General features: G+C 35.2%; 3 protein-coding genes and 1 long non-coding RNA gene across 6 annotated transcripts; all 4 read left to right on the forward strand.

Annotated features, from left to right (window-relative positions):
* Positions 1-2,292: 2,292 nt before the first annotated feature.
* On the forward strand, positions 2,293-4,015 carry LOC149380955 (uncharacterized). The gene has a single exon (XM_089602059.1). It carries the CDS (start codon positions 2,397-2,399, stop codon positions 3,756-3,758), a length of 1,362 nt encoding a protein of 453 aa, XP_089458185.1. The 5' UTR covers positions 2,293-2,396; the 3' UTR covers positions 3,759-4,015.
* A 4,044-nt stretch (positions 4,016-8,059) lies between these two features.
* LOC149380956 (uncharacterized) lies at positions 8,060-9,100 on the forward strand. Its single transcript, XR_016293807.1, has 3 exons — positions 8,060-8,260; positions 8,385-8,506; positions 8,657-9,100. It is a non-coding gene; the product is annotated as an uncharacterized LOC149380956 (long non-coding RNA).
* Positions 9,101-9,152: 52 nt separating this feature from the next.
* On the forward strand, positions 9,153-15,114 carry LOC149380957 (aminotransferase ALD1, chloroplastic-like). Of its 3 annotated transcripts, XM_089601060.1 has the most exons (11): positions 9,155-10,273; positions 11,172-11,269; positions 11,384-11,439; positions 11,566-11,633; positions 12,032-12,148; positions 12,643-12,705; positions 13,098-13,202; positions 13,332-13,382; positions 13,802-14,126; positions 14,249-14,451; positions 14,578-15,112. In XM_089601060.1, exons 2-11 carry the CDS (start codon positions 11,208-11,210, stop codon positions 14,884-14,886), a joined length of 1,359 nt encoding a protein of 452 aa, XP_089457186.1. In that variant the 5' UTR covers positions 9,155-10,273; positions 11,172-11,207; the 3' UTR covers positions 14,887-15,112. The 3 variants fall into 3 exon arrangements, with proteins under 3 accessions (XP_089457187.1, XP_089457186.1, XP_089457188.1); XM_089601061.1 differs by having other exon boundaries at positions 9,153-11,269; positions 11,384-11,421; positions 14,578-15,114; XM_089601062.1 differs by lacking the exon at positions 11,384-11,439 and having other exon boundaries at positions 9,155-11,269.
* Positions 15,115-16,300: 1,186 nt separating this feature from the next.
* LOC149380958 (cysteine proteinase inhibitor-like) lies at positions 16,301-17,704 on the forward strand. Its single transcript, XM_089601737.1, has 3 exons — positions 16,301-16,504; positions 16,633-16,867; positions 17,548-17,704. Exons 1-2 carry the CDS (start codon positions 16,406-16,408, stop codon positions 16,834-16,836), a joined length of 303 nt encoding a protein of 100 aa, XP_089457863.1. The 5' UTR covers positions 16,301-16,405; the 3' UTR covers positions 16,837-16,867; positions 17,548-17,704.

The raw sequence follows: 17,704 nt of genomic DNA on the forward strand, positions 1-17,704 counted from the left end.
CTAATTGACACTACAACAAATTGGTTCTTATTCAAGCACTAACATATTCGTGACAAGTCGAAGTTTTTGAGGAATTAGCTACGGCATAACTCATACATGTTGTAGTGTGCATAACAAGGCGCATTTGAAATTTGGCTCGAGGTTAAGTTTAAAATTATAAAATGAGTTTCTAATTCTTGCAATCAATTAATTTCTTATAGCTCACATATATTTGTGTCTTCTTACGAGTCTTACTAATAAACGTATTAATAGTAAGCATTTTTGTTATAAACACATCGTGTGATTTAGAAATATAATATTTTTTAATTACAGTTGTCACATTCTTAAATGTTTTATAAAAACATCTTCACACCTCTTCTGATGTAGAATGCATATAGTCATAGGGGACACGATAGGAGTATATATTTAGAACCTTGGCATGTACTCCCCTTGATACCAAATATAGAAGTCCCCTTGAATAAAACTACATTTTATTATCTAAGGGATTTCTCTACGTACCTTTTGAAAAACATGATGAATATATTTCATTGAACTCTCAAGTTTGGGATGTGAACAATATAGAACAAATGTTCATTCCAGAAGTGGCATTGGAGATTTTAAAGATTTAGCCTCACATCGAGCCAAGAAGAGACAAGCAAAAACGAAAATAATAAATAATGGTACTTTCGGTCAAAAAAGCTCACTAAATTCGATGTAAGGAGCGTATCAACAAGGAATACGAGGTCTCTACGCTTATGCGTATAAAAAGCCCTTGGTCATAGAAAGTGAAAATTACTTTCTTGGAAGACCATTCAAATTCATACCAAGAGGGTTGAGATGTTTATTTTGGATGTAATATTTGCAACAAGTGTGAAGAGAATGTAGGCCATGTGTTTAGAGATTGTCTTTTTCACAAAGGCGGCGTGGTTCACTTTAGAATGAGAGGTTAGACTAGATGAGATATCGAGTGAGTTGTGAGGTTAGTAATCGGGATAAAGGCCTAAATGCATAAGAACAATCATTGATATTAATTGTGTTTTATGTGATATTGTTTCTATAAATTATTGAGTTTTTCGGAGTTATATGTTTCACGCCCATCCTAGAATTTCTGGAGGGTTATTGGGATGACAATTTGACCCGTTACCCGCGTTCCGGCCCGTTATCCGATTTATTCGGGTCGGATAATACCCGTTTTTTTTTGTAAACGGGTAATACCCGTTACGGTTTTAACGGGTCCGGGTACGGTTAACGGAATAGTCATCCCGTACCCGGTTACCCGGGACCCGATCCGTTAACTTTTAAATATTTAAAAAGATAATAAATTTTTATATGTTGCAACGAAGATGATAGTGTTGCAATGAAGATGACCAAATTTACAATGAAGATGATCAATTTGCAATGAAGACTTCTTTTGTATTTTTTATTTATTTATTTTGAATTTTAATGTTTTTTATATTGTAGTAGCACTTTGATATTTTTTCACCTAAATTTATTATTTTTAAATTTTATATTGTTGATAGATTTTTATTTTATAAATGGATAAACGGGTAAACGGGTCTATCCGACCCGCTACCCTTTTTTTAAACTGGGTAAACGGGTAACGGGTCCAATATTTTTAACCCGCTTACCCGGCGGGTATCCCGTTACCCGGCCCGTCTCAAAATCCGGATAAACGGGTCCGGGTAACAGGTAAAAAATTATAGCGGGTACGGGTAACGGAATAGGTGTACCCGACTTTACCCGTACCCATTGCCATACCTAGTGTGACGTGACAAACATATGAAACAAAACTTAACATGGTGAAATTTGGGAAAATCTTCAAGACCCAACATATAATGGTTGGGTGTGGATTATGATTAATGGAAGCTGGAAACATGCTCAAGGTGCATGGTTTCAACAAGGAGGGATGCATATGAGTCTTATCTAAAGGCTATCACATGACTAACCGAAGAGGGCGATTCCGTGAGGTGGAACTTGAAGTCATCTATAAGGCGTGTAATTGGACAAAAGACTAAAACTTGAGTAGAATTTCGGCTCCAATCTTATGCAAGAACTTGGTGGCCGCATGACCTACAAGGACAAATCGCCCATGCTGGATTCTTCCCTTGAACGTTTGTCGGCTTTTTTTTTACTATTTATGCTGATTTTTTTGTGTTTTGGATTGATAAATGAAATGATCTTGCTCATAAAACTTGTAAATGGACTGCAAAGAATCATCTTAACTTTCTTGTGATTATGGAATTGCCCACCAATTTGTTTATATATAATAAATCATAAGTAACGCTAAGGCATATAAAATGAGTTATAATATTTATGTATATATTTCTATGACGTATCTTACAAATACAAACTACATTCATAATGATAAGCTGCTAGACAAATCACAATGCCCAGTCCGAGTTTGAACTTCCGTTGCCATGATAAGACGCTCAGCAAGAAAAGCCATCGAAGCAACGCAATCGAACCTCACTCCCTTTCCGGTCAACACTTTCCGTCTCCGGTCGTACCGCTCTGGTCGCAGCAACGAACGATCTGGGGAGGCCAAGAGCACGCCTTTCGTGTCGGACGTCAAGAAGGTGAGAGACACAGAGGAGGCTCTCGCTCTCTTCCACGACTACGAAACCACGGGATTCAGACACGACTACTCTTCCTACGCCTCTCTCGTCTACAGGCTCGCTCGCTTCAACGACTTCGACACCATCGATGCTTGCTTGGCCGAGCTACGCGAAACGGACATCCCTTGCGGCGAGACCATCTTCGTCGCCCTCATCCAGCGCTACTCAAAGGCCGGGATGGTCGGCAAAGCCCTCAAGCTCTTCCACGAAATCCCCTCTTTCAACTGCGACCGAACCGCACAGTCCCTTAACGCGCTCCTCGACGCGCTCGTCGCCGGAGGCCGATTCTCCGAGGCCAGAACCCTCTTCCACCGCTCGCGCCTGATGGGTCTCTACCCGAACACCGCCACGTTCAACGTGATGATCAAGGGCTGGCTCGGGAGAGGCGACTTGGAAGGTGCCCGGAAGATGTTCGACGAAATGCTCCAGTCAAAGCTCCGGCCGAGCGTGGCCACGTACAACAGCATGATCGGGTATCTCTCGAGGAACGGCGAGGTCGGCGAAGCGAAGCGGCTTCTCCGCGACATGTTTGAGAAACGGACGAAGCCGAACGCGGTGACGTACATGCTGGTCATGGAAGGCCTGTGCTTGGCGGGGAAACCCGACGAGGCCAAGAAGCTCATGTTCGACATGGAATACCGGGGCTGCAAGACCGAGGCGGTGAACTTCGCAGCGCTGATGAGCGATCTCGGGCGGAGAGGGAAGATCGAGGACGCGAAGCCGCTGCTGGACGAGATGAGAACGAGAAGAGTCAAGCCCGACGTGGTGATCTACAACATACTGATAAACTACATGTGCAAGGAAGGCAAAGGCTCCGAGGCGTACAAGGTGTGGATCGGAATGGAAGTCGAGGGAAACGCGGCCACGTATCGGACTTTGCTGGACGGGCTTTGCCGCGCCGGGGATTTCGGGCGCGGGCTCAAGGTTTTCAAGGCCGTGACGGCCACGAGGCATTTCCCGCGGCGCGAGTCGTTTCCGTGCTTGGTGGCGGGTCTCGTGAGGAGCGGAGATCTCCGCGGCGCTTGTTTCGTGTTGGAGGAGATGGGGAACAGAAAAATGGGTCTCGCTTCCGAGTGTTGGGAGGCTCTAGTTTCCGAGGCTTGTCGTGGGAATCTTGGTCAACAAATTGGGCTACTCACTGGATTATTGATCACCTCAAAATAGCTTTTCACCTCTCACCTTCTAATTTAACTGCTGTGACCCTTTTCAAAGAGTGAATGAATTTGTTGTACAGGACTTGAGAAGTTACAATTGGTGAGTTCTGTTCAAGCTTTTGCACATTTTTTTTAGTAACGGCATCTAAAACTAGTTTGTTGCTCAGAATATTTTTGCCTCGGAGATTGGCCGTTAAAAAGTTCCATTTGTGTGGTCCTTTTTTCGAAACCTCACGGTGATCGTCGATTGACTTATAGTTCACTTTAATGATGTAGTTTTCGGAATTTATCTCTCGTTGCCCTCCAATTTTGTGACATCCGAAGTATGTCCGTTATTTTGGGTTTATGATTGTTGCCACTAATAAGTAATGAATTTGCAAGATTGGTAAGATTTGTCTAAAATTAGTAAAATAGTCCAAATTTAATAAAAATATGCAAGTATCATGATCAATATTTTTTTAATCTTTTAATTAAAAAATTTGAAAGTGATAAATTTTTTAATTATGTACAATATGAAAAGTTTTAATGATAGGGTCAAAAAAATTTTGACACATTGCTGACATATAATCAAGGTATATCTTTTTGATTTGAGGTTGAATCGATCATAAGAAGAAGAATTAAGCCAATTTAAATTTAATATGTTATGGATATGAATTCTTGTTGTAGAACTCTGTATTGTGTTTAGGAATAAATAGATAATAATTGTATAGTATACATAAGAAGTTTGAAAAAAAAAGAGATGACAGTATGACCAAAGAAATGAACATAAATTGCTAAAGAGATCGATTATATTTTAGTCGATTGTTGAGTACATGGAATTCGTGTAAAGAGAATTTGATGGCAATTTCAATATTACATTCACATGTCTATACTATAATTGGTTGTAGTCACCAAAAATGCTAATGTTCATCTCACATTGATCTTTGATTTCACAAAGTACCATTCATTACAGCCATTACTCAAATTTAAATTTAAATATGTCTTTCTAGTAATTAGATATTCACATTTTTCATTTATATTTTCAACTTTTAATTATATATACACATATAATTTAGATTTCAATTTTATTTCATATACATAGAAAGTTTACACAAATATAATATGTATATCAAATATATTTAATAGTTATGTGCGTTAATGATTATTTGGTTTGATCTATAATAGCATATAGATATACATGCATATATTTTCTTTTATTTCACAAATATATACTGATATAGATAATTCTTTAGCCAAGTTAATAATTAAATGAGTTGTTTAAATAGTAAAGCATATAAGAGGTCGAGTATTATATATAGTGGTAATATTAAATGTTTGATTCGTAAGTAATTTTGCCTTTCTTTATAATACATACTCTATCTATCCATATACGTATATGTGTATGTAGGGATTGTTGCATTAGTCTATATAAATTCCTGGTAATAGGAAGGAAGTGTCACTTCCGTTTCTAATAAACTGTCTCCCAAATTCTTAGTGAAAGTCGCACTTCCGTTAAGCAAATTAGTATCTTCGATTATTTAACGGAAGTGAAATTTTCATTAGACTTGATGAAAAGATGCATTTCCGTTAATTTTTATTAAGTAATTAAAAAAATAAAAAAATCAAATTTAGATGGTAAATAAAATGGACTAAACTGCTAAAATTTTAAAAGAATGTACTAATATGTAAACTGAATTTAATCTTTATTAATAACTTTTAAAAAAAAAAAAAGTAAAAACATTATAATATTATGAGTAAAACACACACTTAAGTACTTCCTTCTGTGGCTTCAACTTCCGATTACCAGCATGAGTCTATAATAATTAGGACTGCTTTTACAATGAAAAGTGGAAAACCAAAAGCCTAACACATTTCTTACAGGATGTGTGGCCAACGCTTCAAGTAAAAAAAGAGAGAGAGAGAGAGAGAGAGAGAGAGAGAGAGAGAGGAAGTTTGCACCGTGTCGAATTCGCTGAGAGAACGAAAGGTTTCGATTGCAATGTGCATCCCTTCTCTTAGGTAAGTAATAGATAGATGTGAAAATGACACTTATATATCTTGTGTTTAAGTGAAATATCTAGTTTAACATTTGATTTTCAAAAATGTCAAGTTTGTACTACGTGTTTAATTAAAATGACGAAATTATATAATAAAATAAACAAAAAATTGGCTACGTAAGCCACCTAAACTATAGGAATTGTAAATTAGCCAACCTTTGGTAAATACTTTGTAAATAGCCAACTTGCATACGTGACAGCCTATTAACTACCTTTTTTACATGTTTGGCTGGATTAAATAAGTATTTTATTAATGTTAACTTGGCTATTTACAAGAAATTAACGAAAGGTGGGCTATATCCCAATTCACTATAACCGTCTGGCTATATAACTTAATAACCCTAAAATAAATAATTGTACCACAAATATTTTTTATATTGATTTGTCATTAATGTTGACTCTGATATTTAAACCTTATTTTCTCCTTATTTACTAGCTCATTATAGCTCTATATGTAATTTATTGTAAAAAATAAATAAATAAAAACAACGATCTCTGAAATTTGAAATATCGTGAAGAGCACAAACAGAGGAAATAATAAAAATCGACATTAAAATTATTAGAATCATTGATTCGAGCGTGAAACCCAAGAATCAAAGTCGCAGTTCGAGATGTATTTATGAAATTATTTGTCTATTTTGATTTAGTTCGATTTAAAAAATGGGGATTAGTAGTTGTTTTTTTATTTTCTTTTTAAATAAATTACATATGAAACTATAATGCGCGAATGAATAAAAGTATAGAGTTTACATATAAATATCACAATCAGCATTAATGAAAAATCAATAAAAAAGCATTTGTAGTACAAATATTTATTTTATTGTATAATTTTATAATTTTAAACGAGTGAGCATACTAGCCCAATCAACCCATCAATATTAGGAGGCAAGCTCAAGTTTGAATAAATTAAGTGAATAGTCCAATTAATATTTCACTACCTAAATTACCCTCATATACACGAGCAAAACTCAATTTTCCCAAAACCTAAACCTAAACTCGTTCTCATCTTCGTCTATTTCACGCCACCGATCCACTTCACGCCGCCGATCGCCGCCGATCCATTTCACGCCGCCGCGTCGTCGCCAAACGTCGTCCATCCTCGTTGCTGATCCTTAACGTCGCCGACGAGATCCGCCATAAACGCCGTCAAGATCCGCCATAGACGACGTCGATTCCGTCGAGCTCCGGCGGCGGCGATGCTCGGAGAATCGACGGCTCAGATTGACTCGAAAATCGGCGGGGGGAGAGGAATCGGCGGCGGAGAGGAAATCGGCGGCGATGGAGGGGATTGAGGAGAGACACTTTGTAAATTCGCGAATCGATTAATTTAATTAACCTACTGGAGTGAGTTAGCTTAATTAATAAACTGATTCGTGAAGGATTTGAAATTCACAAAAAAATTTACAAAAATCATAACTTAAGTCAATTGATATTCAAAGCATTCAATTAATTAACCTAATTCCGAATTCAATCATTTAGTAAATTAACTTTACTCACAAAAAAATCAGAACCTAAACTAATATTCAACCAATAAGTTAGTTAATTAACCTAACTCACTCCAGTAGGTTAATTAAATTAACCTATTCGCGAATTTACCAAGGACATTATGGTCTGAAGAAAAAATATGGGCTATTTGCTTAATAAAATGAAACTTGAGCTATTCCCCTAATAAGAATGACAAATTTAGTTAGTTACAACAAATTTCACTAAACAAAATGTACACATTTGATATTTTTAAAAATTAAATAGTAAATTCGATATTTCACTAAAACTCGATATATATTTGTCTATAAGATAAAATTACTACGAAATGGTTGAAATTAAAAGATAGTTTTAGGATTAAAACCTCTAGAAGTAAAATAACAAAAAAACATGTAAGAGCATCTTGAATGGTAAACAAATACCATATTTGCTTAACTTGCCACATAAGCAATTTAAGCTACAACAAATATAAGCAAATTTGTTCTCTACTGGTAAGCTAAATCACTCTACTAGCTTAACTTTATCCCACATATCAATAATTAATATTTTATTATTATTTTTTATTCAATTCCCACTTATTAAATAAAATAAAAAATAAAAATTGGTCCATTTAATTTGCTACGCTAGTAGTTTAGTTAAGCTAATAGGTAAAATGCAAAATAATGATAAGCAACTGACTTACAACTTTTGCTAATTGCTAATAGTTAAAATGCAAAATAATAGTAAACAACCGGCTTACAACTTTGCTAATTGCTAGCAAGTCCTCGCAATTAATCTACAAACAACCGGCGGGGGTGAGAAGTACGGTCGGGAAAATGAATGACTACGATATAGAGAAAGGGAAAATGTCGAAGTTAAGCCATTCTCGTTCCTTCTCTCTGTCTCGGCATACAAAAGTCCTTATGAAGAATCTACTTTTGGAAGGAGTTTGAGCTGGTGAAGAGACTGCGATATATCTGTTTGGATATGGATTTTACGCAGAGTCAAGTTACGTGTGAGTATCGAACCACTACCAAAATTCTCTATCGATTCACCACCCGTAGCTATATATACGTATACATACGATGTATGATGTCCATATCTCAAACTTCCCACGTTTTCTCTTTTATAATTTCCAGGCTTGACATTTTGGGCTTCCAGATGGAATTGGTCGGTTTTCCTCGTTCGGTAATTGCAAATTCGACAGTGACTTTGCTCGATGTCTCACAACACTTCACTTTGTATTTTTCCACTTGGAAAGGTAAGGCTCTTGATTTTGGGGGTAATCACTTTGCTGAGTAATTTTTTTTTTTTTTTTTTTTTATAAGTATTTTAATGAGTATGATTGAATATCCTTTTTATATCTAATTTTTTCTGTTGACTGATTAAGTTTTGCTTGTTTGTATCACAGGAAAATATTGGTCTTCAAGTAATGGCATGTCCCGTGAGGATTCCTGGTATTTTAATGATGGTCTGTAAATTATTTAGATTATCGTTGCTAATTTTTCTTGTTATCATATACACTGATTGATATCGCGACTTCTTTGTGCCGGTATTCTGTATTTGTATTGGAATTCTTTGTGCTGTTATCAGAGGTTTGGAACATACTGTTATACAGGTTCACTCGTTTCTTTCTTTAATAAATGTGTAACTCTGATGCATGAACTTATTACTGTTATGATATTTTAATAATGCTCTATGAATTATTGGGATCATTGTTATTATTTATTGTTTGCAATTTTAATGGTGGCTGTTGGGTTTTGCTGAGGGTCAAGGCCATGCTTGGCATATAACTTTTCTCATTGGTTTTGAAATTAAAGACTAATGTGTATAGTATGCTCTAGATGGTGTTTGACCTTTTTATTGTTTTTATTGTTTTGTTTTGTTTTTTTTTGTTTTTTTTTTTTTTTTTTTTGTTATAGCTCAAGTTGGGTGTCTAGTCAATATTTTGCTCAATAGAGAATATAATTTCGTGCATGAATTTTCTTCCTTCGGCTCAAAGTCGAGAAAGTCGTTTTCGATGTAGTTTTATTTGCTTGTCAATGGTTGACATGAATCTTCTTTACAAAATATCCAATTTTTGTTGGTCAAGATAGATCACATTATTTTTCTATTTATGGTTGGTATAGACTTTCACACCATGCAGACTTTGGGAAGCCTCTTCTTAGTCAATTTCGAAACACGTGGCTTGAGCTTTAGTTGATTGGAATTTTCTTGGAAATGTTTGGCTTTGGTGTTTTTTTTTTTTTTTTTTTTTTTTTTTTGCTTTCCTTTTATGGTGCTGGTGTGAATGGATACTAAAATATGAACCCATGCGTATTCCATTGGAGCATCATTTTGGATGCATATGAGAAAGTTGTTGGAAGTTTACTGTTCAGTGTTCGTGTGCATGTGGACTTATATGCAGCCTAAAAATATGTTTCATTTTTAAGTATTGCATTCTTCCATTTTGCAGAAAGTTGATAATTATATTAAGAGATTATCTGATGTAGTCCTTGTTTCATTTGTGATAAAGCTTAATTATTGATTGCTTGTGGAAAACTTGATTGATAGAGAACATACTTGAGTTTTAAATGAGGAATACGAAAGTGATGTATTATCTTGATGATCATAAGAAAGTTTCTCGCAGCTTCCTTGTGGAATGTGGGACCTCATGAAACGTCTGAACTTACTCTTTCGTGCTGTTTCGAATCACTTTATGATGAAAGAGCACATGAGTCAATGGCGTTTGCCTAAACTACATGCTTGCTAATTCTGAATGGCCTTTTATCATTACTCTTGAGATCTCTTTTGGCAATGGCTTGATGAGACTTCTCAATGCAGGCTATTATGCTTATGATGCAACACATACTGAGTCTAATTGTTTATCTTGAGCTTATATACTCAATATTTCAATGGAAGTAAAAAAAGGGTGTATTTACCTGTGCTTAGGTTTTTATATGTCCATAAGAACCACGCATACAGTGAACTCTAATTGGCAGAATGGAGAATTCTTGCTCTTTGTTAGCTTACAAATTATCCTTTGACCGTAAGTCATTTTCCACACTTTATTTTCAGTAAAAGACAGCATGAAAACTCATAAGTTTTATCTCGTACGTAGGAAAAGAAAAATACTTTATTTATCTCCATGCATTGGACCAAGTCAAACTACCTTGTGATTTCATAACATTTAATGGTTAAAATCTGCTTGCCAAATTCTAAAAACTATTTCAAGTAATAACATCTCTTTTGAAAATGGCTTGATGGAGTAACATAGTGTAGGCTTTTATTTTGTCAACTATTGGTTCTTCAAAAATCTTTGTGTTTAGCTCCATTATGTGTCCACTATATACAAAATTGCATGTTTTGATATGTTCATGTTTAAGAAGGTCCAAAAGACTCCTACAAAAACTCAGTGGACAGAATGGTAATGCACATACTTTGTTAGCTGACAAGATCTTTATGGATTGGAAGTCATCTTTCAGTACTTACCTTAAAATAGGACCAAAAAAACCATGATAAACCTTCCATCCATTGCATTAGTAAAAAACATGGACAAAAGAATGAATAAAAACAGAATGTAAAATTTACTTTGTGGTGTGGAAAGAGAGATTCTTTAGTATTCCATTACAATATGAGTTCTATAGAATATCATGAGCTACATACATGAATGATAAAATAGTAACTACCATTATATGAATTTTTATTTTTATTTTAAACAACTGCATGAACCGATCCTTTTCATGCAACGTTTTCTTTTGTGGAAAATATTGCTAAATACAGCAGCCTTGACATTAGTTATTTGGCAATATATAATATGCATAGGGTACATCATCTCTAGATCTTTTGACCCCTTAATTAAAGGGAAATGTTTAGTTTATCTGCCCCCGCGTATTCTTTAGAATAGTCTTCTTGATTATTTATTGTTCATTGCATATATAAATAAGTACGCAAGGATATGAAACCACAAGTACAATCCAAAAATGAACAACTTTTCTACAATGCCCGATGAGAGTGTCTTGAAGCCTGTGATTGATAGAACAAGGTAACTCAATGCTTAAACCCTTTCTCATGCTTCATCTTTGATTTGTTTTTTTTTATGAAAACTTACGCGTTGCATTAACTTTCCGAGTTATGTTTCAAATAATTTTTTCGTTAGATTGTTAAGAAGTCTAAAGTCCCCAAAGGAGAAGCTTGGTATGCCACATTATTCAAGTATTATTCTAAAGCTATTTACATATATATATATATATATATATATATATATACATATATATATATTATTTTGTCAATATTTATGAAGGGTCATAATAATTGGAATGTTTTTGCTGGTTACGACAGGGTTTCGTACAAAGGTTCCTCGCAACATGAACTTAGAGAAATTGCGGGATGAATATTTGTTTACTGAGGTGGCTATTTATCTATTTTTGTCTTTCTAATTTTCTTTTAGATCAAGGAGTTATACTATTTACTGATGTCTAAATCTTTCTATTATTTAACAAAAACAGAAAGCATAGTTTCTTTCCTAGTTATATATATTATTTGAATACGTAATGTCTGTTCATTTCCATGCTTTTCTACTTAGAAGCATGCAGTTTTATTTCTTCTTCTTCTGATAAATCCTCCAGACAAGTGAGATATTGTCCATTTTCTGCTGATTTCGTTGATTTGTAGATGCGTACACTAACTCTAAATTCAATGTCCGTTCATTTCCATGGATTGGAATGACACCAAACACTTGTTGGTCACCCGAAATCTCTCAACCCTTTACATCCCTTGGTTGCCGATCTAATTGCATTAAAATCAGATTTCAAGACGAGAACTTGAACATGTTGAGAAGTATCCAGATGTGAAGTTGATAAGCCTCGGTATTGGTGATACGACGAGGCCAATTCCACCAATCATAGCGTCACGCATGGCTGATGTGAGTACCCAAAACTGATTTTAGTTTTGTTTATCCAGGATTCTTAGTCGAACTTAGAGCTGACAAATTCCTTTACGACATGGCTATATATATGTCAAATTAAATTTGAGAAGGGTTCTCTCAGTGCACTACAAGAATATTACACAATTAATTGGACTTTTTAAACATCTGGTAGACTTTTAATGCTTTTTATACAAAATCTTAGTGTTCCGGGTGTAGAATTGTATCTATACCAGTAGAATTGTATATATACCTTATGGATGGGACAGGGAAAGTATTATGTAATCGTTATATTGCAAAATATACTATTATTTTCTCTTCCATGAAACACATCGTTGTCTGCTTCTGCATCAACAAACACACATTTGGTTGACTCTGATGTATGGGATTCGTCTTATCCTTTTTAAACTTGATACTGCCTTGTGTCTGTGGAGAGCTTTACAGTAATTTTTGGTTTTTAGGAGAATACCTAACAATATAGTTTTTTTTTGCAGTACGCAAGAGATCTTTCAACGGATGTTGGTTATAAAGGGTATGGACCCGAGCAAGGCAACAAGGTATCGTGACTTGGGTTTTGCTATGCTGATGATTCTTTCAAACTTCTTATTTGTTACTATAATTTTCCTCTTGATCTTTAAATTAATTGGATATGGCTTTGTCGATATATTTCCTGCCTTTGAAACGAATATTGTATACATGCTATTCTTTCTTTCGTTTTCTTGTTTCATTTTTACTCATTTTTGGCTCTTCTTTTTCGATATTTTACTTCTATAGGAAGAAAGGGTCTTCTTTTGCAACATTACTGTGCTAAATGAACCAGTGAAAATGATTTAGTAGGACATACATGTGTTATTATTCAACCTATTATCTATCGTGTCTGCATAAAGTTGCTAATTTTGGCACTACCATGTCTTATGTCTAAACTCAAACTTCTTTTTCTGCATAACAGGCACTGAGAAAGGCAATTGCCGAAGTATTTTACAGAAATGAGCTGGTAAAAGATACAGAAGTTTTCATTTCAGATGGTGCGCAGTGTGATATCACTCGCCTTCAGGTATCCTCTCCTGCTAATTCTGGTTTTTTTTTTTTTTTTTTTTTTTTTTTTTTCTTTTGTATTCTTCTTCCAAAAGGTTATGATCTTATAATAACAATTAATTTTAGGCTGTTCTTCATATATGTATAGTTGCTTCTTGGTGCCAATGTAAAAACAGCTGTGCAGGACCCATCCTTTCCGGTACGATTTTTTATATTTAACCCTGTTTAGTATGTGATTTTATGTTTCTCCTTTATACTTCGCCTTTCACTTGTAACAACATTTATATAATGGATTTTAAAGGGAAAAAGGCTCTAAAAATTGTTTTTTCCTTATCATTGTATCTCATTCACAAAAAAACTAGTTAATACCTGATGTAGAGAGCAAGAAGTCGTTCTGGAAACTGATCAACAAATATCCATTTTTGCAAATTTGAAACATAATCGTATTTTTTTGTATTTTCCTAATATTTGCTGGATTTTTCCCAATGTTATACCACAACGACATGCTCAAAATCGAGCACACCCCTGTTCTTTAAGCTATAATAGTAACACTTTTTTTTCTTTTAGGGTCTGCTGCTAAATAATCGGGCGGGTCTTGATGAATATTCTTTTTTACAGGGTTACGTAGATTCAAGCGTGATGATCGGTCAGGCTGGAAATTTTGAAGATGGTGCGCAGAAATATCAGAGCATCGAGTACATGCACTGCGGGCCCCAAAATAACTTCTTTCCGGACTTGTCGAGAACTTCAAGGGCAGATGTGATCTTCTTTTGCTCGCCAAACAATCCAACTGGCAACGCTGCTACGTGGAATCAGCTCCAGCAACTCGTGGAGTTTTCCAGAGAAAATGGTTCCATCATCATCTTCGATTCCGCGTACGCGGCTTATATCAAGGATGATAGCCCTCGCTCAATTTTCGAGATTCCCGGTGCTAGAGAGGCAAGTCATCGTGGTTTTTGGCTGATTATATATCGAGTAGTCTCTGAATAAGCTGTTAATTCGACACTTTGATAATGTGTGTGTGTGTGTGTGTGTTTTTTTTTTTTTTTTTTTTTTTTCAGGTAGCAATTGAAATATCATCTTTCTCGAAATTCGCCGGCTTCACGGGCATTCGTCTCGGTTGGACAGTCATTCCTGACGAACTCTTGTACTCAAATGGGTTTCCCGTCATAAACGACTTCAATCGAATCGTGTGTACTTCCTTTAATGGAGCGTCGAGCATAGCTCAAGCTGGTGGACTGGCATGCCTTTCTCCCGAGGGTTTCCAAGTAAGTCCAATATTCACGATGAGCTTGTAGTAACTTCGAGGAAGATGTGAAATATAGAACCTACTTTACTAGCTTCTTTGCAAATACTAGTTTTCGCATTGCTGACCTGTTTTAATTGATGATTAGGCTGTACAGTCTGTGGTTGATTACTACATGGAAAATGCAAAGATATTGGTGGACACTTTTGCTTCTCTTGGTCTAAAAGCATATGGCGGAATAAACGCTCCCTATATCTGGGTCCATTTTCCGGGTATGAAATCTTGGGAAATATTTTCCATGATTCTCGAGAAGGCACACATTATCACGATTCCGGGCTGTGGGTTTGGTCCAGCTGGCGAAGAGCACGTGAGGGTAAGCGCTTTCGGCAGCAGAGAAGCTGTCCTCGAGGCCTCTCGCAGGCTCAACAGCTTGTTTTCCTTGGGAAGGGACTTTTAATTTTTAAATGTTTTCATTTGCGTTAGGTCTGGCCTTGAAATTAATAAAATCAGATTTGAATGTTTATTTTAAATTTGTATGCTTTAGATTCCTTAGATAAATACCAGGTCCAGTTGAGTCATAATTCTTGTGTGTGTGGATAGCTTGCTACAAATAAATGCTTGAATATAAGAGTTATATATTTATTGATAGTCAAATATATGGTTTACAACTATTATTTATGTACTTACATTTTTTTTGGTTTACAATCCAAGCAATAATACATAAATTTAACTTTTTATTATTAGATGACAGTGCACCCATACTGGTATCTTAAAAATGACGCTACTCCACTTAGACAGTTATCTTTTCTTTCGGATGGGGACCTTAACCATTGGAACAATTATTGGAATTTTTTTCAATAAAGATCAATCTTCGCATCTTATGCTTTTGAATGGAGAAAATTCAGTGGGACAGACTCGTTGTACTCTTGTCCACGATCTTTAAATTTCTCTTTAATATGTCGATCTTTAATTTTTTTCTTTAATATGTCACCATTGACTTACTTTTCGAACTCTTACTAATTAAGCAAAAGTGCACACAACACAAATTCAACACGCCCCTTCAAAATAATAATAATCACACGTAAAGTATGACAAAATGCAAAAAAAATAAAATAAAAAACGTAATTGGGCGTAAATGGTAACGTATGGCCGAGGAGCCTTGATATTTATCAGTGAGCTGACGCGCAAGCACAATCACATGTGTGATTGTGTGAGACTCACAAGCTCGAAAGAATACTCAATGCCACATTCAATTACTCCAATAAACAAATATTTGGATAAACTTGTAATTTTTAACAATTAATTTTCTCTCTCATCCCTTCGAATTATGGTATTCGTAGATTTATAAAATCAGTATTTACTAATGGCCAGCTTGCAAAATCAGTATTTATTAATGACTACTTTGCTATGGTATCCAATTTTTTTTTTTTGGAAAATTTGTACAAATAGTTATTTAAAACTTATTGATTAGCAAAATAGTCAAAGTTTCAACTTTTCAACAAAGTAATCAAATTTACGTTTTCAAAATTTTTTTGACATCCAAAATTACAATTTTTGACGATTATTATAAGTAATTTATCACTTTTAAAAAAATTAATCTTGAGGTCAAATTTTTTTTTAAATCAGGTTGCTACACATTTTGGTTATTTCATTAAATGAAGACAAACTTTGACTATTTTGTAAATTAATAAATTTAAATTAACTATTTAGCTACATCGTTTTTCTTTTTTTTTTCCCTCCAAATTGCTAGCTGAGGAAGAAAATAATTACTCTTGGATGTGATATTGCCAGGTGGCAGTTGCAGAAAACAAAAAGTACATCGCGTCGCACATGATAATGGTTCCCAGATTTTTTTCGAATTTTAAAGACATAAAATCAAGGAGTAATAATAATCTCCCTCTGCATACTAAATATAATTATAATATATACAAACGAAACGACACTCAAAGACGGAATCAAATCTCCATCGGAAAAAAATGGCGACTCTCGGCGGAATCCAAGACGTTCCTGACAGCAACAGCCTCGACATCGACGCCCTCGCTCGTTTCGCCGTCGAAGACCACAACAAGAAACAGGTTCCGATTCTTTCTCTCTCTCAATCCTAGTAGTGTTTGTTTGTAGATTTCGATTTCGATTTCAATTCTGTGGAAGAAGTCGTTGAAACCTTTTTTTTTCTTCTTTTGTCTGCGTTTGTCGATCGAAGAACGCGCTCCTGGAGTTTGTGCGGGTCGTTCACGCGAAACAGCAGCCCGTGGCAGGCACGCTGTACTACCTAACCCTGGAGGTCATGGACGGTGGTGTTAAGAAGCATTACGAGGCGAAGATTTGGGAGAAGGTTTGGCTGAACTTTAAGGAGGTTCAGGAGTTTAAGCTCGTCTCCGATGGTGCTTCTGAGTCAAGCGCGTGATCATGAAAGCAAGCAACAATAATAAGCTAAGGTGATTATTAGGACTTTTAAGTCTAAGAATACGTCGATTCTATTTTATCTTTTCTCTCGTTTTGAGTTTAGTGTTAAAAATTAAATGTGTAAATTGTAAAAGCCAAGGTTTCTAGTTCTGTCTTTATCTTTCTATATTCACTTTTTTTCTTCTTTTGGATTTTTTTTTTGTTATTTTCCTACTTATGGCTTGTGAATGTGATCGACAAAGTCTGATCAACAAGGTTTGTGGTTTAAAGTTTGAGTTTGTCATTTTGAACGTTTCTCAGGAATTGCTCTGTAAATTGTTTATACGTACTGTACTTTCTTTGAAAGTAGAGATGACTGCCTTTTTATTTTAGATTCTTTTGCTAAATTTTATTTTGCCTCAGAAAAGTTGAAGGTCATATATGTTACAAGACTTTTGAGTTTTGAGTTTTGGTCTATTCCCCAGGTAAAATAAAAGTTGATTGCTGGGTGAATTAACTGGTATAGTAATTTTTCATTTTCTTCTGTGTGTTAGTTAGCAATGCATTGATATTTATCTAATAAACTGCAATTTTGATTGTACATTGTGAAGGTCAAAAACACGTAGGCTCTTTATGCCTCATTGTTATTCCCAAGATATGAACAAATGCTCGTTCGTAATTGACAATGATATTCTGTAGCTGATAATGTATGTTTTTATTTTTGGTTTTGTAGGTGACTGGAATAATGCCTGAACTCTTCTGTTTGGATGAAGTTTTAAATTCCGTACAATGTGTATGTGTGATAATATCTGAATGAAGCTACATTTTTCGTCCTCAATTATGTTTACATTTACCTTGACGAGTAACAAAAAATGGATGATTGTTGCTAA

The sequence above is a fragment of the Urtica dioica genome, chromosome 11, assembly GCF_054948205.1.
Source record: "Urtica dioica subsp. dioica isolate 48M chromosome 11, U.dioica_male_clone48M_v1_H2, whole genome shotgun sequence".
NCBI lineage: Eukaryota > Viridiplantae > Streptophyta > Magnoliopsida > Rosales > Urticaceae > Urtica > Urtica dioica.